The following is a 21,418-nucleotide window of genomic DNA, read 5'->3' as shown; positions in this document are numbered from 1 at the left end:
TTCCCGCTAATTGCCGTTCACGTGGGAATTTCGGGAATTCCTTTCTTAGTACACCTCTACGGTATCTAAGGTACCTGCATGACAAATTTCAAACGTCTAACTTGAGTGGTTTAGATTTTTCATACAAAAGGATTTTCCCGCTAATTCCCGTTCTCGTGGGAATTTCGGGAATTCCTTTCTTAGTGCACCTCTACGGTATCTAAGGTATCTGCATGCCAAATTTCAAACGTCTAACTTGAATGGTTTAGATTTTTCATACAAAAGGATTTTCCCGCTAATTCCCGTTCCCGTGGGAATTTCGGGAATTCCTTTCTTAGTGTACCTCTACGGTATCTAAGGTACCTGCATGCCAAATTTCAAACGTCTAACTTGAGTGGTTTAGATTTTTCATACAAAAGGATTTTCCCGCTAATTCCCGTTCCCGTAGGAATTTCGGGAATTCCTTTCTTAGTGCACCTCTACGGTATCTAAGGTACCTGCATGCCAAATTTCAAACGTCTAACTTGAGCGGTTTAGATTTTTCATACAAAAGGATTTCCCTTCACTACTCTGCTCCTATTGATTGTAGCGTGATGAAAAGTATACTATTGTTAGAAGAAAGTGGACACACGGAAGGGGACATGACAGCTAGTCTATAAAAGGCAGCGCACGCCCGGCGCGCGCCCCATTCTGCGTTCGACACTCGTAGCGATCACATCTCCTAGACGTTGTTTATGTATTACTGGCTATGTAAATTCTATTTTGCTTAATAATTCTAATTGCTTAATTTATTTCTTTTTGTTAAAATTCATTATTAAATTAAACTCCAACTATTCTCCCTCGTTCGTTTTTTTTTAAATAATAAAGCTGGCCATCGCTAATATCAGAAGTGGGATAGGCTCCATAGCTTATCTTGCCTTTGGATAGAGCGAACAGCGTGATCTTTCATATTTTTAATTCTTTGTAAATAATGGCCGATCGTCCTCGACGCGGAAGAGGTAGGGTTAGGCCGGAAACCGAGGTTTCGGATCCCAATAGGGACATTCGTGAACAACTAGGTGTGATTCTGGCGCGAATCAACGCGCTAGAAAACTCCACGTGCAACGACCACGTGGCCCCATCACCGGAGCTTGCACGTGCTGACACAGCGCGCGCCGCCGGCGCCCGCCCGCTTGCGCTGGCAGATGCCAGCACGCCCGTGCCGCTGCTGACCCCTTCGATCGTGGTGGACGACTCTGTGGCGAGCACCTCCGCCGCCCTAGACGTGACGGACAGGATCATTGGAGCACTGAACACATTGACTAAAGTAAGATCCAACCATTATTACATTTCGAATTTTGATCCAAGTGTTAACGACATCGACTCATGGTGCGAGGAGGTTGAGAGAGCCCGCGAGATTAACTGTTGGGACGATAGTGAGTGCCTCGCTAGAATAGCAAACTGTTTACGGGGTGAAGCACGTGTGTGGTTGAACGAGTGGATCACTAGTGATCGAACTTGGACAAAGGGCATTGAACATTTCACTATGGAGGCTGGCATAGCCTGGTGGCGCCACCTAGCGGATTTTTTAAAACTGCGGCGCACGATGAAACCTGTGCATATCGATAGGGGGCACTTTTCTGCACAAAAAAGCTTTAATGAACCTATGCTCTAAAGCGTCACGTTTTCAAGATATTTAGCTTGAAAGTTCCGAAAAGTGTTGTATGAACAAATCGATTTTACTTTTATATGCAATTGGAATATAGTGACTAAGTGATTATGCATGGAATATTAGTGTTTAATATACCACATGTTTACTTTATTGAAAAATAAATAAATAGAAAATAGATAAAATAAATATCTATAACTTACTTTTATGTGTAACTTAAAAGAAATCCAGAAACGAGTCGTGAGATGTACAGCTCATGACTTATTCTCGTGGTAATCACGCTCAAAGTTATTTGCTATGATTGTCTAACAATTTCACACTTTTTGAGTTTTTATGTTTATTCAATGAAAGGCAGCTTAAATGTCTAATCACAGTGAAAGCAGGTGGGGTGTGAAAATTCGCTTTTAGGACTACTTAGATTTACAGCAGTGTATAGAACATACCTAGTTCGTATAGACACACCAATGGGGTGTGTGCCTTCAATGCAACGGGACCTTAAGCTGTTTAGTTCATAACAATCATATTACATGAACACATTGTTCAATTATTCATCGATTTTCTTAGTTGTGTTTTTATAAGTATGAAATAAAACATCGTAAAAGTAGTCATATAGTTATTTATATTTTGCTTAAAAATGAAATCAATACTAATTGTTATTGAATACATACAGTGTATATGTCACCGTAAAATTGTAAATAACGTTAGATTATAATCTATCTCGCGAGGTTGTGAACTGTCGAAAAATTGTGAAACGTAATATACTGCTTACAATTTAACGTATTATTATTCGTCAGATTATAATCTATCGAAGTAAAACTGTTAAATCACAATCTTACAATCGATAGATTATAATCTAACGTTGTTTACAATTTTACGGTGACATATATAACAAATAGGCTTTTTTTATACAAATTCGTACCTATTAGGATAATGAATATCAGTCTTCTTGAATAATCAATCTTCTTCTTCATCAGAAATAATAACTTGATCTAAAAAGGCAGCAGGGGGTTGAATTTCTTGGTGCCGAGCCCATCCCATATACCAAACTATGCACATGACATGAGCACAGCACCCGAGTGTCCGTTTTCCAACTATACAGCTGCAATAGTGACCGACAAGTTTATTTCTGTTTTTCAAACTATTATTTAGCAAGATTATACAAAATAAATTCTGTTGCTCTGGTGCCTCGAGAGTATTTTAGCTCTTGTCAGCCCAGGATCACAAACTAATATGTTGTATTGATTTAAATTATAGTCAACTTCAAAATCTTCATACACTTCAATGAAAAACGTTTCATTTAGGTGTTCGCCATAGTAGCTTCTTGCCTGCGTCACTTGATACGGCCCCAGAGACATTATCAACAGATCCTCATATGATAAGATGGGAAACTGTTGAAAGCCTTCATTTGAGTTTATAGCTTGGAAAGCGGCTCTGCGTTGATTTAAATTGTTTTGTATTACAAACTCGCACAGATAGTTTGGGGCGTCGTGCTTAAGGTATATATCGTTGATTATTTCATTTACGAGTGGGTGATCTGTCACCCGTTTTCTGAAGGCATTTATTAGGGCGCAAGCAATCCTCACTTCCTCTTTTAAATGTGGCATATTCGGTATTGCGTAGTTAGCTGGAAACGATAAGAATACTGTTCCATCAATAATGAAGTAAGTACGTCACATTTAGACTGCGTTTCCACCAGTAACATGCTAGATGCTACGTAGCATACCCTACAATCGGGTTCATTGTGCCGATCAGAATCAGACCCAATTATCTGATTGGTGGATATTAAACCTAGCAACGTAGCACATGTCAGATGAAAAAACAGCCTTACCGTTGTGCTTGCATTAATATGAACTGATTACTCTCTACTGTTACAAAAAAATGCAAATATCATTTATTATACATAATTAAGTGGTAATAGTTGGCTATAAAATCTATTGAAATAAGTCTGGTACACAAGTGATACGCTTGGCGTAAGAGCTATCTCTGGCTAATTATAATAGAGATAAGTTGACGACTTTCTGTTAAAAATGTTTTGCGTTGATTACACTTCGTCTAAGACGCTACATAATGAGAGCTTCGATAAAGTAGGATATATTATTTCCATAGCCGAATTTTTTTCATATGACATTTCGATTATGAAAAGCACGATTGAGAAACGAGCCGAATTATACATTGTCATTTTATGTATTATACTGACCAGGGACTATAATATAGATACCAGATACACTGCATACTGAGATTTTTAATTTTTGCAATGTTCAAATAAGATTACTTAGCTCTCGATCGTCAAATAAGTGGCGAGCATAATTCAGGATGTTGGGGTGCCTAGCAATATAATCTTCAGTTGTCAAGTAAGACTGTATAGGACGCCGAGATCTTCGGCGCGGGCCACGAACAGTGCTTACACCACAACAAAAAACATTGCCTGGCACCAACATGACTGGACATCTTGCCAAGACAACAACAACAAATTCAACAATAACACTAACAAAGTCAACAAAAATACTAACAAACTCAAGAGGAATATTAACAAACTCAACAGTGGTAACAAATACAACAGAATGAACAGGATAGAGTCTCAGAACAGAGAAAAGCGCGTGCGCACGTTGAAGATGAAAGTGGCAAACTGACTGAAAGTTCACCCGGCTGCCAATCGTCCTATTGTATTTATTGTATGATGTTGTCTCACTCACACTTATTGTATGGCTATTCGCTATCCTTGTTGATTCCGCCGAAATAATAGAAATTCGTGCAACTTTAAACAAAGGACCTCCATTTTCGTAGCTCCTGGAATTAAACGAGAAAGCAAAATGGCAGTTAATAAGTACACCATTTTGTTTCTCTTACACAGATTTCTTAAACTTCGAGAATTCTGCTTTTTAACGAGTACTAATGATGCCGCACTAAACGCATAGCGTATATAAAAATGTAAACTTTATTTTATATTTCATTAGATCCTGTCGTTGTGTCAAGTAAAATCAAGTTAAGGAGTAAATGACGCCTATATCATACATAATACAAACTGATAAACTCAGTTTGCAATTAGTAACCTTAGATAAGGTGTGCACAGTTAAGTACCTATGTACTTCCTATATAATGCAGCAAAGACAAAAACCATTAATGTTGTTGCAAGTATTTATTAATTTCATTTTTTCAATAAGATAAATATGTTGTATATTAAATAATGTTTCATGTATAATCAATCACTTTGTCACTATATTACGATTGTATATAGATAAATAGTAAAATCGATTTATCCATATGACACTTTTCGTAACTTTCAAGCTAGATATCTTGAAAACGTGACACTTTAGAGCATAGGTCCATTAAAGCTTTTTTGTTCAGACAAGTGTCCCCTATCGATTTGCACAGGTTTCATCGTGCGCCGCAGTTTTAAAAAATCCGCTAGGTGGCGCCACTGAGATATGCCAGAAAGGTTCATAGCTCTTTCAAATTGGAATTTAAACCGTTGTGCTCCCGCCGGATCGATGTCGCTAACATTTTATACGATGTCATGAGCACGAATTCTGATGGTTATACTACGTACTCTGATTTTGCTAGACGTTCAATGGTGCCGATTCCGGCAGGCACACTTAAATTTAAGTTAGCTAAGATTACGGTTTAAATGTCAAAAACTGGATTTGTATTCTGGCGGCACATTTTAGTTGACGCCTAATCTTAAATTTAGGAATGACGTTTCTAAATTACTCAATTTAGGTTTAGGCGACAAAAAGCTATTCTAGCGAACATTAATTTGACGTTAAACTCTTATTCTAAATTAATTTTATACGGTTTTCTAAACTTGCCGGATAAAATTAAACTTCTTAAAATTAAGTATATGAATCAGTTTTTCGGCACTTTTTGGGCGCTTTTTGTGAATTCCGGCCACTGATTTCACCTGCAGATCATTCGGAAGACCTTGCCGCTCTCAAAATAGCTTAAATAGCGATAAAGAATCTTCTAAATATACGAATAGAAGGATCAACGAGAAATATTTGTTTTACGTCGTTTACCGTCGAAGACCAGTAAAAGAAAGAAGACGGCGAGGAGGCCCCATCGAAACAAAAGACTCTTAGCTGGTATGATGATGTCTCTGGCATGAGTATCATCTTCAAAGTTAATCCAAACATTTATCTAAGAGGACAATCTAATTGTGTCAATCTTAAACACTACTTTCAACTGGACCGTGTGGTGGATGCTTGAAACAATGCAGTGCCAGTGATATTAACGATTAACGTGTAACATCAACACATACCTAGCTCTGTGTGTGTCAAAACTGTAATGACTCCTACCAGGCGCGCAGTGCAGGCTGCACTGCCTGCTTCTTCTTATCCTTTTGACCTGAAGGACTTAAAATTACTACAAAAGTAATGTACCTATCTATGGAATGGAACTACAGAAGTACACTGAAGGAAGGCCTCCACAGCAAGGTAAATGTTATCAGGTATAAATAACATGGCAGCAACCAAACAGTTTATTGCCCAAGTCAAATTACTAACACACTTGATCCCGCTCTGGGTAGATACCTTACTTGTTGGTTTATTCCTTTAGATTATTTCAAAATACTTTATGATGTGAACCAAACAAAATCACCAGTTAGCAGTAACAAAAGGTGGGCTAAAAAACTTCTTTTACAAGCTCTTTACTGCTTTATCTCAGTTTCCACGAATATCATGGCATGCTAAATGTACTGGGAATGCGACGGAACCCACATTTTTTGTTTACATCCTTCTGATCATTATATTTGTTTCTGTCCAACCCGTTAGGAAATGTAAGCATGAATTGATGTATGTATGTATTCTGATTAATCCTTTTTTATTTCAGGTGATAAATCTTTGATTTTGACATTTGCAAGTAGTCCTAATAGCCACTGCATCCTGAATTGTAATTATGAGCCACCAATAACAAAAAATACTTCTGTGACATGGATCCCTAATGTTCTCTCAGGTATGTAAGTACATTAAATATGAATGCAAATCTGTCTACCTATGAGTTATATATATAACAGCCTCTTTGGTCTAATGGTTCTCTAACCATAGCTCACAATCTGGAGATCCGGGTCTGATACCCAATGGGGACATCGTCAAAATCACTTAGAGGCTGTCAAGGTCCTTTGTATGTATAGGAAACTGCAGGCTTGATTCATCCAATTGTCTGAAGAAGTTAGATGATTCTGTGCTTCAGAAGGCACGTCAAGCAGTTATTCCCGGGCTATTTAGCCCAAACACGGTCACTAATCTGCAGTCGAGCAGAATATAGTATGCTTCATACCCCCTCCGGTTGATTGAAGGGATGCCTAAGCCCAGCAGTGGGACATAATAAATAGGCTATTTATGTTTGTTTCTTATTAGAATAATTATCTAAGCATTATACTTGTTTCAGATGGTGATGAATAAAGAAAGAAGAACCCAGGAGTATAAAAAAATACTTACATACATACCTACCATTGTGGTGCTGTACATACATACATAGTCACACCACCATACCAGGATGGACTGAGCCGTGCACTACCAAGAAGACCAACTGCAGCCTCTTGTGATGGACATAATGACCAGAGTGGTGACAGATAAGCAACCCATCACAAATATAAATATTTCTTTATTCTGTGCAAGTTTTGATGTTATAAATAAAATACAATCAAAAAGTATTTGTAACAAGTATGTTTTATTACTAGTTTAGTAGGGAACAGAAATAAAATAAACAAATTTATTTTGTCTTTCTTCTACATCTGTGAGGTTTATTTGGGAACATTCCCAGTTTTTTCAGTTAAGGCCCTTGTTATCCTCCCATTGTTATGTAATCTGCTCGTTGTCACTCACAACTCCCAAATCTGAAGAGAAAACAAATATTATAAATGCTGTATACACTTCCATATCTCTGAACTTTAATAAATCAAGACAACATGCAGTCAGTTTTTTAAGATAGATAACCAGTCCGTTACCTACATACATACATAAACAGCCTATATACATCCCACTGCTGGGCACAGGCCTCCCCTCAATCAACCAGAGGGGGTATGGAGCATACTCCACCATGCTGCTCCAAAAAAAAAACACCTCCACCAACCCGCATTGGAGTCTGTTACCTAGGCCATTATAATACTGAAGAAGATCCCTTCCTTAGTTACTATTCTTCTTCTATCATGTGAGTTATGAGATGGATTACCAACCGATGAGGTTGGTAACCCTGGTATCTGGGTTATTATTGAGCCGCCAAGGGCCCCTGACATGACTCATGTAACAACTACATATTTACTCTAGTAAGTAGTAACCAAGACCAACAGCTTAACATGCCTTCTGAAGCACTGATCATCTTACATTTGGACAATCAGGTGTTCAGCCTGTAATGTCCTAGCAAAACAAGGAATACAAAGATGATTTCTGTGATTTTTCTCTACCGGGATTCGAACCCGGGACCTCTGGATTGTGAGCACAACGTTCAACTACTGGACCACGGAGGCCGTTATGTGTTTAGTTACTATGACTGGCATGAAAAATGGTTTCATACATAAGAGGCAAATTCACAGAGTCTTGACTCCATTACTAATTACTTAAGTACCTACATAGTCATTTCATTAGATAAGTAAGCTTCGTCAAGGGCCTTTAGTCCGGGACACCCGAATAGTCACAGCAGCAGGTTGATGAGGTTGGTCATTGATCTTACAAACCACATTAGAGAAAAAACAGGATTAGCCGTTCCTCATATCTGGCCGTCCTAGGCCTGAGCCTAATCAGCCGTAAAGGAAATCCACTTACAACGAGCAACACTCACTTAAATATATTTTTAACTAGGAATATGCTTACATGTTGCCATTGCTCCAAGATGCATCAAAATTCTTCCATACTATTGTTTTATAAACATTAAAATAGTTCATCCTCTTATTGATTTTCTTTATAATTATGTCATCCCACTTAAGGTTTCTGTCAAGTATTGCCTGAAAATTAGTAAAAAATCTGATTAATACAAGTAACTCAGATTCATTCATCAAATATGATGTCTACAAGTTCTTCTGACATATTTTTTTGATCACTCACCTCTTCATCACTAAATTTGTAGTGCAACTGCTCAGGAGGAAATCTAATACAATCACTCCTGTCTTCAAAACTTCGTGCTCACCTCATGCTGGACTTTCTCTACTTGGTAATTTAAGGCTATTTACGTGTACGAATGAGTCCATATTAAAAGAGCTCAAGATCACGGCGCGGCTCTCCTCAATATGCCGGAATCGTGCCCTAAGCTTCTTCGGACATATTATGCGGTCTCCGAAGCACAGTCTGGAGAAGCAGATCATCGTTGGGCAAATGGATGGCAAACGTGCGCGAGGAAGGGCGCCTACGAGGTGGTTTGACATCGTGAAGAAGACGGTGGGCGGCAGCATACAGAGGGCGGTGCACGCTGCATATAGCCGTACCGAGTGGAAAACCATAACCTGTGGTCGCGATCCTCAGCAGTGAGGGAACGACGAAGAAGAAGATAGGAGTCTTGTTGGTTGAGGACTTTTAATATGCATTCACAGCGAGTTCCGTCGTTCTGATACAACACAACTTCCACTTTTACTAGTTCCGCCTTGGTCTTCCTCTTCATCGACGTCCTTTTATTTAGTCATTTTTGTGTTTTATTAAGTATTTTTGATTTGAAAACCTAACGATACCTAATCTCAACACGTTTTTTTTTTTTAAGTATGATCTTGACGCTGTGTTTTTTATGGTTTAGAATAATGCCAGATGTATGTTTTAAAATTCATAGAAAAATGTTTTATTGCATTTATTTATTGTATTTGCTGCTAAAACACACATAAATTACGATTTTGTATTCCTTCGTACGAAATTATAAGAAAAACATGTATTTTTTTTGTTCAAATGACGATTTCATTCACTCACTTCCATTCATTCTTCTTTACCAATTCTTTACGAAAAAAACGACACCAGCTGGTTGACCATAGACCTCGTAGACGTTCTATTAAATTTAAGCGTGTCAAACATCCTGATAAAATATTTTAAATTTAGACGACCATAAAGCCAGAATTGCACTTTTTGCTAAACTAAATTAAAATTAGGTTTTCTAAGATAAATTTAGATTTAAGTTGGTGTTTGCAGGAATCGGCACCATTGTTACGTTTAAATATAGTGAAAGGTTTAAGTGACGACTTGATAGTTGCAATTATCGTGCGTGGAATTACCGACCCTCAGATTCGAGCTGCAGCGACCAATGCTCGATTACAACCAAAGGATCTTGTCGAGTTTTTTTCCTTATATACCAAACCCAAAGCCAGTGTGTCCCGTGATTCTGTGCGTCCGTCTCGTAGTAGGCACTTGGAAAGTAACGCGAGAAAGCGCGGTTATACAAATAAAACTCCGTCACGTGAGATAAAATGCTTTACGTGCGGAATGACTGGCCATATTCAAATAGCCTGTCCAAAACGACCAAAAGTCGACTTTCCGGCTAATAATAGTAGGAAAACAAACCAATCACAATCCGTTAAGTGTACGTTTTGCAAAAAATCCGGTCATGACGTCATAGATTGTTTTGCTAAACAACGATCGCAGGAGCGTAACAAAAATAACGTTAATTTCTGTCGCGAGTTAGAAGGCTCTCCGAGGGACAGGGATGTGATCACTGCAGTCGTGCAGGGCATACCTACGGATGTACTCATAGATAGCGGCTCGCGTGTATCACTGATTTCAGAATCGGTTGTCAATCACTTTAGTTGTGCGCGTATACCGACCCATCAAGTTCTGCGAGGGATAGGTAATCAAAACATCGAATGTACGAGCTATGTTACTCTCGTTGTAGAATTTACGGATATCTCGTTAGAGGTAGACTTACTTGTTGTGCCGGTAGGTTGTATAAACGTGCCTGTTTTAATCGGAACCGACGTGTTAAATCGTGACGGCGTGGCGTATATACGCGTAAACAATGAGCAACGTATAACACGTGTGACCGGACGTACTCATCAGGCGCCCGTTTTGCTCGTACGGCCAGATGAGCAGTTACCTGTGAAAACGCCCCTTCAGGGTGCTGATCGGTGCAAGCTATTAAATATAATTTCTGAATTTAAAGATAACTTGGTAGAAGGTACTGCACTGACCACTGTTACTAAAGGTAGCATGCACATCGAATTGAAAAGCGACACGCCTGTACATTATCGGCCTTATAAACTTTCTGCCGATGAGAAACTGAAAGTTCGTGAAATAATACAGGACTTGCTTAACAAGGGAATCGTACGTGAATCCGAATCTCCATACGCCAGTCCCATTATTCTTGTAAAGAAAAAGGATGGCAAGGATCGATTATGTGTGGACTATCGGGCACTTAATGCAATAACGGTCAAAGATCGCTATCCATTGCCGTTAATCGAAGACCATATCGACCGCTTAGGAAAAAGCAAATATTTCAGTTGTTTAGATATGGCTTCGGGATTCCATCAGATAGCACTAGACAGCGACTCTATCCCGAAAACTGGCTTCGTGACGCCCGAAGGGCATTACGAGTATTTAAAAATGCCTTTCGGCCTGTGTAATGCCCCCGTTGTGTATCAGCGTATCATTACCACTACTCTTAAGCCGTTGATTGAGCAAGGACGAGCTCTGGTATACGTCGACGATGTAATTTTGTTAGGCGATTCGGTAGATGAGGCCCTAAAAACACTTCACGAGGCCCTCCTCATATTAACGTCAGCGGGTTTCTCGATAAACTTGCGAAAAAGTACTTTCGTAGCCACGGAGGTAGAGTACCTAGGTCGTAAGATCTCACAGGGTCAGGTTAAACCGAGCGACTTAAAAATAAAAGCTCTGATTGACTCCCCCGTGCCCACGAACGTGAAACAAATCCGGCAACTGCTAGGGTTGGCTGGCTATTTTCGTCGGTACATTCCCAATTATGCCACGAAGACAGCGCCAATTGCTCTACTGACTAGGAAAGGGGTAGCGTTTAGATGGGGCAAGGACCAAGAAAATGCACGTCGATATTTAATAGAGTGTTTAACAAACGAGCCCGTGCTAGCCGTTTTCGACCCGTCATTGCCAACCGAGTTACATACCGACGCGAGTTCTATCGGTTATGGTGCGGTCCTCATTCAGGAGCACCCAGGGAAGAGGCGGCGGGTGGTCGCCTACTTTAGTAAGACCACGCAGGGTGCCGAACCTCGATACCACTCATACGAGCTCGAAACGCTTGCCGTCGTAAAATCACTTCAACATTTCCGTCATTATGTGTTAGGTATTCCTTTCAAAATAATAACCGACTGTAACGCGTTAAAATTAACGGAGCGGAAAAAAGATCTCATCCCACGTGTCGCGAGGTGGTGGATGTATATGCAGGATTTTAATTTTAATATGGAATATCGGAAGGGTGTTCTTATGCAACACGCAGACTTTTTGAGTCGGAATCCCGTGGACGTCCGTCAGATTACGAGGCCTAGAAATTGGGCTCAGATTGCACAGTCTGCCGACGAGGAAACTCGCGTTCTCATCGACAAAGTAAATAACAATGAGCTAGACTCGTCACGCTATGTTGTACGTAATGAAATGCTCTATTATAAATACACTCCCACCGGCGAAGACCCCAAATTGCTCTGTTATATACCCAAAGGTCAGCGTTTGAGTTTACTTAGACTGTTTCATGATCAACACAATCATATCGGGCAAGACAAAACCGCTGACCTCATTTTACAGCATTTCTGGTTCCCTGGACTTCGTACCTTCGTAAAAAAGTACATAGGCCATTGTATTATATGTCTCTCTTCAAAGAAGGTACCTAGAGCACCACACCAACCTATTTCCTCCTGGCGCAAACCCGAAATCCCATTTAATACGGTACATGTGGATGTTTTAGGCCCATTGCCCGACTCGAAGGGATTTAAACATACCCTTATACTTGTTGACGCATACTCTAAGTACTGTCTTTTATATGCAATGAAAAAGCAGGACTCTGCTGAGTTGAAAAAAATATTTACGAATGCGATCTCCTTATTCGGTTCTCCTAAACTTATAGTTTGTGACAGGGGGCGCATGTTCGAAAGTTTAACGTTTCAAAAATGGGTAACCGACATGGGGTGTCAAACGCATTTCATAACACCCGAAATGCACAGGGAAAACGGACAGGTAGAGCGCTATTGCCGGACTTTGTTAAATATGTTACGTATTGAGGCCTCCAATGAAAACAGTCAATGGTCAGAGTCTCTTTGGCGATTGCAACTTACTTTGAATTGCACTAAACACAAAACTACGCAAACTTCACCCCTTCAATTACTTGTGGGTATAGAGGGCGCAACCCCTATAATCAGGTCCGTTATTCGTGACATTGCTATTGAAGACACGCATCCAAATCGAGAGGCAATACGCGAACTTCAACGCCAGCGGGCTTCCGACCTACTGGAGCAAAACAGACAAACACAGGACTTACGTGTAAATAGCGGTCGCAAGATCACCCGATCGTTTAATGTCAATGATATGGTTTTCGTTAATAAACATTCGCAGATGACAGGCAAGCTGGACTCTGGGATGCGAGGCCCGTATAGAGTTACTAAGGTCCTGCCCCACGGCCGTTACGAATTACGTTTGTTGGGTAACTCGTATGGCAAAACTACGCAGGCAGCCGTTGAGCACATGGTTGCCTGGCGAGGGGAGTGGACACCAGAGTCATGTGCTTCATTTTTTGAAAGTGAGTTCGACTATGTTGTTGTTTAGGTCTCTGCCTAACCCGATGGGAAATGGGCGTGATCTCATGTATGTATGTACATGTACGCGTCGAGCGCTGCTCCGCATGGTGATTGTATGTGTACGCGTTGAGCGCTGCTCCGCATGGTAGTTGTATGTGTACGCGTTGAGCGCTGCTCCGCATGGTGGTAGTACATGTACGCGTTGAGCGCTGCTCCGCATGATGGTAGTACATGTACGCGTTGAGCGCTGCTCCGCATGGTGGTTGTATGTGTACGCGTTGAGCGCTGCTCCGCATGATGGTAGTACATGTACGCGTTGAGCGCTGCTCCGCATGGTAGTTATATGTGTACGCGTTGAGCGCTGCTCCGCATGGTGGTAGTACATGTACGCGTTGAGCGCTGCTCCGCCAGAGACAAACTAAGTAGGTGCTACCGTAATGTTGAGCTAGGATCCATTATCGCTTACATGTAGTCGCTTACAGCGATTAGTATAATATGCACCTATTTCATTTCTAATACAAATATTTTATAATGCTTACAGCTATGGATAACGAAGATGATCAGCCAACTCAACCTCACGCGGGACCATCTATGGAACATGTCGTCCAGATAGAACACCAGCCGAGCAGAGTGGGCGAGGACGCCCACGTGTCAGGAGAGGCCGTGTTAGAAGAAAGTGGACACACGGAAGGGGACATGACAGCTAGTCTATAAAAGGCAGCGCACGCCCGGCGCGCGCCCCATTCTGCGTTCGACACTCGTAGCGATCACATCTCCTAGACGTTGTTTATGTATTACTGGCTATGTAAATTCTATTTTGCTTAATAATTCTAATTGCTTAATTTATTTCTTTTTGTTAAAATTCATTATTAAATTAAACTCCAACTATTCTCCCTCGTTCGTTTTTTTTTAAATAATAAAGCTGGCCATCGCTAATACTATAACCTGTCCAGGAGTGTGAAGAATAATTGTACCAAGTTTCATTAAAATCCGTCCAGTAGTTTTTGTTTCTATAAGGAACATACAGACAGACAGACAGACAGACAGACAGACAGACAAAAATTTTACTGATTGCATTTTTGGCATCAGTATCGACCACTTATCACCCCCTGATAGTTATTTTGAAAAAATATTTAATGTACAGAATTGACCTCTCTACAGATTTATTATTATACTATATATAGCTACAAACCCACTGACTGACTGACTGACTCACTGACTGACTCACTGACAGGGTTGTTCTCCCAGAAGGAGCGTCGGGGGGTGAAAATGATGTATGGGGGGTGTGATTGGGACCTCCCGGTGAGTATGGGAAAAATCCCAGATCTTGGAAAACTGCTCCGCATCAGGGAGACACCCTACAGTCTGGCGCAACTATTATACCTGGTGCAATTTTTTTTTCGCAAAACCTATTTAAATCTTGGTCAAATTCTATTGTCGGTGAAAAAAAAACAAAATGGCGGAAAAACAAGATGGCCACCATACAAAATTTTGTTTTTCCAGAAAATGTCTCGGGGGTAAAAACTGTGTATGGGGTTGTAATCGGAACGTCTTGATGAGTATGAAAATACTTCTCGATCTTTGAAAAGTGCTCCGCATCAGGGCGGCACCCTACAGCCTGGCAAAAGTATAAAACCTGGAGCAATTTTTTTTTCGCATTACATATTTAAATCTTGGTCAAATCCAATCCCCGGTGAAAAAAAAATAAAATGGCGGAAAAACAAGATGGCCGCCATACAAAATTTTCGTTTTTCCAGAAAATGCCTCGGGGGTAAAAATGATGTATGGGAGGTGTGATCAAAACCTCAAGTTGAGTATGGAAATACTGCTCGATCTTGAAAATCTGCTCCGCATCAGGGAGACACCCTACGGCCTGGCAAAACTATGCCACCTGGAACATTTTTTTTTCCACCAAACCTATTAAAATCTTAGTCAAATTCTGTTGTCGGTGAAAAAAAATCAAAATGGCGGAAAATCAAGATGGCCGCCATACAAATTTTTCGTCTTTCCTGAAAATGCCTCGGGGGTAAAAATGATGTATAGGAATGTGATCGGAACGTCATGTCAAGTATGAAAATACGTCTGGGTTTTCGATAGCTGCTCCGCATCAGGGAGACACCCTACGGCCTGGCAAAACTATCGCACCTGGAACTTTTTTGTTTTCACGAAATCTATTTAAATCTTGATCAAATTTTATCGCCGGTGAAAAAAAAAAACAAAATGGCCGAAAAACAAGATGGCCGCCATACAAATTTTTGTTTTTCCAGAAAATGTCTCAGAGCTAAAATTGATGTATAGGGGCGTGATCGGAACGTCATCTTGGAAAACTGCTCCGCATCAGGGAGACACCCTACGGCCTGGCAAAACTATAGCACCTAGAACTTTTTTGATTTCACAAAACCTATTTAAGTCTTGGTCAAATTCTATCGCGGTAAAGACACGCGAGCAGCTTGCTGCGAGCGAACCACGCGAAATCTAGTTATAAGTATAGATATAGCTACAAACCCACTGACTGACTCACTGACATAATTGTTCTCCCAGAAGGAGCGTCGGGGGGTGAAAATGATGTATGGGGGGTGTGATCGGAACCTCCCGGTGAGTATGGGAAAAATCCCAAATCTTGGAAAACTGCTCCGCATCAGGAAGACACCCTACAGTCTGGCGCAACTATTATACCTAGATCATTTTTTTTTTCGCAAACCCTATTTAAATCTTGGTCAAATTCTATCGTGAGTGAAAAAAAAACAAAATGGCGGAAAAACAAGATGGCCGCCATACAAAAATTTGTTTTTTCAAAAAATGCTTCTAGGGTTAAAACTGTGTATGGGGGTGTAATTGAAATGTCTTGCTGAGTGTGGAGATACTTCTCTTTCTTCAAATCTGCTCCGCATCAGGGAGATACCCTACGGCCTGGCAAAACTATCACATCTGGATCAATTTTTTTTCCGCACAATGTATTTAAATCTTGGTCAAATTCAATCACCGGTGAAAAAAAATCAAAATGGCGGAAAATCAAGATGGCCGCCATACAAAATTTTATTTTTCTAGAAAATGTCTCGGGGGTAAAAATTATGTATAGGGATATAATCACATCGTCATGTTGAGTATTTTAATTTTGCTCGATCTTAAAAAACTGCTCCGCATCAGGGAGACACCATACGGCCTGGCAAAACTATAAAACCTGGAGCAATTTTTCTTTCACAAGACCTATTTGAATCTTGGTCGAATTCAATCGCAGGCAGAAAAAAAACAAAATGGCGGAAAACAAAATGGCCGCCATACAAAATTTTGTTTTTCTAGAAAATGACTCGCTGGTAAAAATAATGTATGGGAGTGTGATTGGAACGTCTTTTTGAGTATGGAAATTGTTTTTAGTCTTCAAAAACTGCTCCGCATCAGGGAGACACCCTACGGCCTGGCAAAACTATAGCACCTAGAACTTTTTGGTTTTCACGAGACATATTTAAACCTTGGTCAAATTCAATCGCCTGTGAAAAAAAATCAAAATGGCGGAAAAACAAGATGACCGCAGTACAAAATTTTGATTTGGCAGAGAATGTCTCGGGGGGAAAAAATGATGTACGGAAGTGTGATCGGATCGTCATGTTGAGTATGGAGTTACTTCTCGATCTTGAAAAACTGCTCCGCATCAGGGAGACGCCCTACGGCCTGGCAAAACTATCGCACCTGGAATTGTTTGTTTTCACGAGATCTATTTAAATTTTGCTCAAATTCTATCGCCGGTGAAAAAAAACCATAATGGCGGAAAAACAAGATGGCCGCTGAACAAAGTTAGGTAGGTGGTTGCTAATTCCTGTAAATACCATCTAATACTTATTTTATTTAAAGTTATATCTGCCATTTTCTTATCCGCCGAAAAGGAAAGGGAAGGGTAATCGACAAGCATAAAATTTATGGAACACACGTCAATTTTAAGCACAAATCTAAAACAACCGTCTAAAATTCTTACATTGGCCATAACCCGACAGAATTATGTTGACAGCACACGTCAAACGGTATGCATACCAGCGAGATACCTTTTTAATTCGCCCGGGTTATTCATTCATTAACTCATTCTTCCTAAAATTAAGACCTATCAATCATCCGTCCCTTTCCTTTTCGGCGGATAAGAAAATGACAGGTATAACTTAAAGTAAAATTAGGAGGTGTCTGCAGAAATCGGGGCCTTAGCAAAACTATTAAATGAAAAATAATGTGTAGTTTCAAAATGGCGGCGAAGCTAACCTAGCCACTTGGCTTCAAAATCAAATCAAATTAACTAGGTATACAATTCTTGTACCTAAAACAGAGGCCCTATCAAGACATTTTACAGCATGCCTGCCAATATCTATGTAGTTTGTTCAACGAAAAGCAATATCTTATTTCGATCCCATGCCCATGGTAAAATATTTTTTTTCCTAATTATAATAACACACGTTACTCTTGACTTTCCAGACTAGGTACATTCCTAAAAAAAATATGGATGGTGCTGTCCAGATTTAACTTTCTCTTTGCTCAGGTAAATAATTATTCAAAAATATAAAGTAATGGTAGATGCATACATATTAATAAAGTGCTTGATATTCTCTGAATAATAATGGGTGGAAGATTTGTTGTGCCTGGGTGTAATAACAAGGCTAATCATTTATACCCAAAAACAAAGATACAGTTTGGCCAGAACAAGCCTGGCTGATCACCCGATTATCTGAAAGTAAGACAATCCGTGCTCCAGATGGCATGTTAAGCTATTGGCCTCAGTTACTACTTATTGATGTAAGTAATTAGTTGTTTCCCAAAACCAGACTAAATATATTGACATGGTTACATATTACCAATTAGTAAGTATTAAAATACACATAGTTAGCTTTTTATCAATTTAATGATATAATTTAACAATTCTATGAACATAAATAGCTACTAACTACATATAATGCAACGTCACACTTAATACAGTTTTAACATTCACTAGATATTCAATGCTTTTGAGGTAAGCTCATCCTGCAAACAAGGCATGCACCAGCATCCATCAGACATCTGAAAGCAAATATGAATGTTCTTAAAACATAATTGTAGTTTTGACGTCCATATGGAACCAATAAATACAAATTAGGCATCCCGTACACTTATAATAAAGAAATGCACAATATTTTATTTAATGTGTAGGGATGACATTAAATTGAAATTAGAACAATGTTTCAATCATAAATATTTCCCTATAGCAATTATGATTGAAATAGGTAATACATAAAACTGTTAAACAGTTCTCACACAAAATAACTTTATTACCTGTCTCGGAGACATTTCTTTTTCTATACATATAATATCACTCTTCAATTCTTACCATAAGTCTGTGGCCTGTAATTTTGTCTTTCTGAGTGCCTTCCCAAAGATATTTCACAACTTATACAGATACAATTGTGTCTAACTCTCAGACTGGAACATTCTTCAGCAGTTGTTATTGTTGCTTAGTATGAGTTAATTATGACAAAGTCCATCAGCATCGTCGATCAGCATCTGACACCTATAAATAAATAATTTTATAATAACAGTGTCATTTGATTATATGTTCCTTAGATACTATATGCAATACAGTATATTGTGTATTGTATTGTACCTTATTGATAAGAAATTAATCAGAAAAAAAATACAGGTACCTACCGTATCATGTCCACGCATTTTTTTTCTATTAAAGACACCAGTTCAGAGCTAAGCTCCACATTCATGCATTGTATTCATTTGTAGGTTTGGTTTCAACAGAATGTGGCAATGAAGTCAAACAACCATGTCTGAAATGAAATAAAAAAGGACTGTATTAATAAGCAAAACACAATTTCTTGCGATGCAGTTCACTCTTCTTCATTGAAAGTGCTACGCTCGCGCATTTTTAGTTGCGTGTTATCTTGTTGTAACGAATTTAATACCTATAACGTGAAGTAACGTTTATTTAAAGCATTATATTTTTAAGAAGATACTTACATTGCAATTTATCAACGAACATTAACATCATCCACAAACTTTTTTCGGCTCTATCCAAAACACATTTGACAGTTCTGGAAGTTTCTACGGTAGAATTGCGACGCAAAAACGGGAAAGCAGGGCTTGAGTCGATGAACTTGTAACTTGTAAGTTCCAGTTCTTGCAGACAATTGAGACAATTTGTAACAAAAAACACAAGAAAGCAGTACCAAGAGTACCAAAGATTCAGTCAGTAACAAGGCCAATTTTTTTTTTGTTTTCACCGAAGGGTTAGGCAAAGGAAACTATGCCCACACAACCATGTCTCGTGTACCTTTTTTCGTGATGGTTGATGATTAATTAAATGATGAAAGGTGATGACGACAAATGATGAGATGACATCTAAGCCTTCATCCTCGGAGCAGGCAGATTCTTACTCTGACGAATTCCTCAAACGAATTAACTCAAAAATGCGTATAAACTTTTAAGTTATGAGTGGTTTTTTGGCACGAAGCGAAAACAGAAAAAAATAACATAAATAGAGTAATATTTTTTTTCTAATACATTTACACTATCGCCAAAGTTTTACCTCTAACTTAATACGATCATTAACCACAAAACACCACTTCATATTAATTATTTAGATTATTCATTGAAGAAAGCAACCATATCGCTCACGTTTCCGCCAAAAAGTCCGAAACAAAAAAATAATTATGACTATATCACTGTGTAATGTTTAGGGTTAAATATAATAATAAGCAATATATTGGTGCTAATTCCTGTAAATACCATCTAATTTTATTTTAGGTTATATCTGTCATTTTCTTATCCGCCGAAAAGGAAAGGGACGGGTAATCGACAAGCATAAAATTTATGGAACACACGTCAATTTTAAGCACAAATCTAAAACAACCGTCTAAAAATTCGCCCGGGTTATTCATTTATTTACGCATTCTTCTAAAATTAAGAGCTGTCAATCATCCGTCCCTTTCCTTTTCGGCGGATAAGAAAATGACTGGTATAACTTAAAGTAAAATTAAGAGATGTCTGCAGGAATCGGGGCCATTGCTTATTTATTCATTCCATCGACATCTATATATTCCAAGCAAAGTAAATAAGTACCTCAATATTTTTTCGATGTTGGCTGTTTGAATCTGCTTTGCCAGTGAATTTCTTTTTTTAGCCTCATGCATGGACTGCCTTTATTTAAAAAAAAGTAAACTTGGAATTTTTTTTGGACCGTTGGAAAGACTCATCCTTGTCAGACAATTAAGTGAAATATTAACAAATACCCCCTAAAATGTCAAGTATTTTCAATCCATTTGTCTTTAACATTAAGATGACATTTTAAAAAAAATATATGAGTGCATATTTCTCTGTGTTTGTAACCAGGCCAAAAATTAAAAAAAAAATTGTTGGCGTCAGTTGGCGCGAAAAAGGTGACAATCGTTATTTTTTTCACTTGTATTCCAAGATTTCCAAAGGTAAGTCGATTTTGTGTTATTAATAATTTAACAATTATTGATCAACATTTAGATAAAATATGTAATATATAAGAAACTACTCATTAAGATTTTAAGAAAGTTAGCCTTAAAATATATATATGAAAGTAATCTACATCTTTCTCTACTGATTTTCTCTTTTTCAAATAACTAATGTACTTAAGTGAGAACAGTAAAATGGTAAGTACCTACCTACTTAAAAGCTCTAATTCTTATTTTATTGTCTACTAGCTTTTGCCCGCGACTTCGTCCGCGTGGCGTGTTATATAAGAGAGAGATCTTTGTGTGTGTGGGAGTGCATACTTATGCAGTTTAGATTTTTTCATAAGTACATTTTTTTTTCCCAATAACTCCCATTTTTCAAAATACAGCCAAAAATAAACTTTATATTTACTAAGGTATGCATGCATGCTAGATTGAATCAATTGATTGAATTGTTTTTTTTTAATTGATTGTTCATTGAGTTTTAATTTTAATACACACTTCCTCTCTTCCCTTCAACGTTGCTGTGCCCTACAGGGTCCATGTTTTAGTTCCTATGCCTATGTAACACCCCATTGTACTACATGGAATGCAATAAATAATTTAATTGAATTGAATTGAAAATATCTATCTTACGCGGTTTCGATTTTTTCATACAAATGTTTTTTTCCCACTAACTCCCGTTTCCGTGGG

At 38.8% G+C, this 21,418-nt stretch overlaps 1 protein-coding gene and 3 long non-coding RNA genes across 4 annotated transcripts; 2 read left to right on the top strand and 2 right to left on the bottom strand.

Annotated features, from left to right (window-relative positions):
- The first annotated feature begins 5,217 nt into the window (after positions 1-5,217).
- LOC126381487 (uncharacterized) lies at positions 5,218-7,274 on the top strand. The gene is made up of 3 exons (XR_007568848.1): positions 5,218-6,057; positions 6,452-6,574; positions 7,010-7,274. It is a non-coding gene; the product is annotated as an uncharacterized LOC126381487 (long non-coding RNA).
- Positions 7,273-9,742, bottom strand: LOC126381488 (uncharacterized). The gene is made up of 3 exons (XR_007568849.1): positions 8,662-9,742; positions 8,431-8,561; positions 7,273-7,457 (listed from the first exon to the last, which is right to left on the bottom strand). It is a non-coding gene; the product is annotated as an uncharacterized LOC126381488 (long non-coding RNA).
- A 2,985-nt stretch (positions 9,743-12,727) lies between these two features.
- Positions 12,728-14,201, top strand: LOC126381482 (uncharacterized). Its single transcript, XM_050030968.1, has 2 exons — positions 12,728-13,288; positions 13,828-14,201. Exons 1-2 carry the CDS (start codon positions 12,760-12,762, stop codon positions 13,998-14,000), a joined length of 702 nt encoding a protein of 233 aa, XP_049886925.1. The 5' UTR covers positions 12,728-12,759; the 3' UTR covers positions 14,001-14,201.
- A 3,945-nt stretch (positions 14,202-18,146) lies between these two features.
- On the bottom strand, positions 18,147-19,530 carry LOC126381484 (uncharacterized). Its single transcript, XR_007568845.1, has 4 exons — positions 19,263-19,530; positions 18,945-19,072; positions 18,628-18,807; positions 18,147-18,320 (listed from the first exon to the last, which is right to left on the bottom strand). It is a non-coding gene; the product is annotated as an uncharacterized LOC126381484 (long non-coding RNA).
- Positions 19,531-21,418: the final 1,888 nt, after the last annotated feature.

The sequence above is a fragment of the Pectinophora gossypiella genome, unplaced genomic scaffold, assembly GCF_024362695.1.
Source record: "Pectinophora gossypiella unplaced genomic scaffold, ilPecGoss1.1 Pgos_57, whole genome shotgun sequence".
NCBI classification, from domain to species: Eukaryota; Metazoa; Arthropoda; class Insecta; order Lepidoptera; family Gelechiidae; genus Pectinophora; species Pectinophora gossypiella.
The sequence above is the reverse complement of the archived record's forward strand: the minus strand, read 5'-3'. Positions and strand labels throughout refer to the sequence as shown.

Bases quoted from the DNA above. Each gene is read 5' to 3' on its own strand.
- LOC126381482 (XM_050030968.1), top strand. From the start codon at position 12,760: ATGTTACGTATTGAGGCCTCCAATGAAAACAGTCAATGGTCAGAGTCT. The intron at 13,289-13,827 runs GTGAGTTCGACT...TAATGCTTACAG, and splicing joins ATGTGCTTCATTTTTTGAAA to CTATGGATAACGAAGATGAT.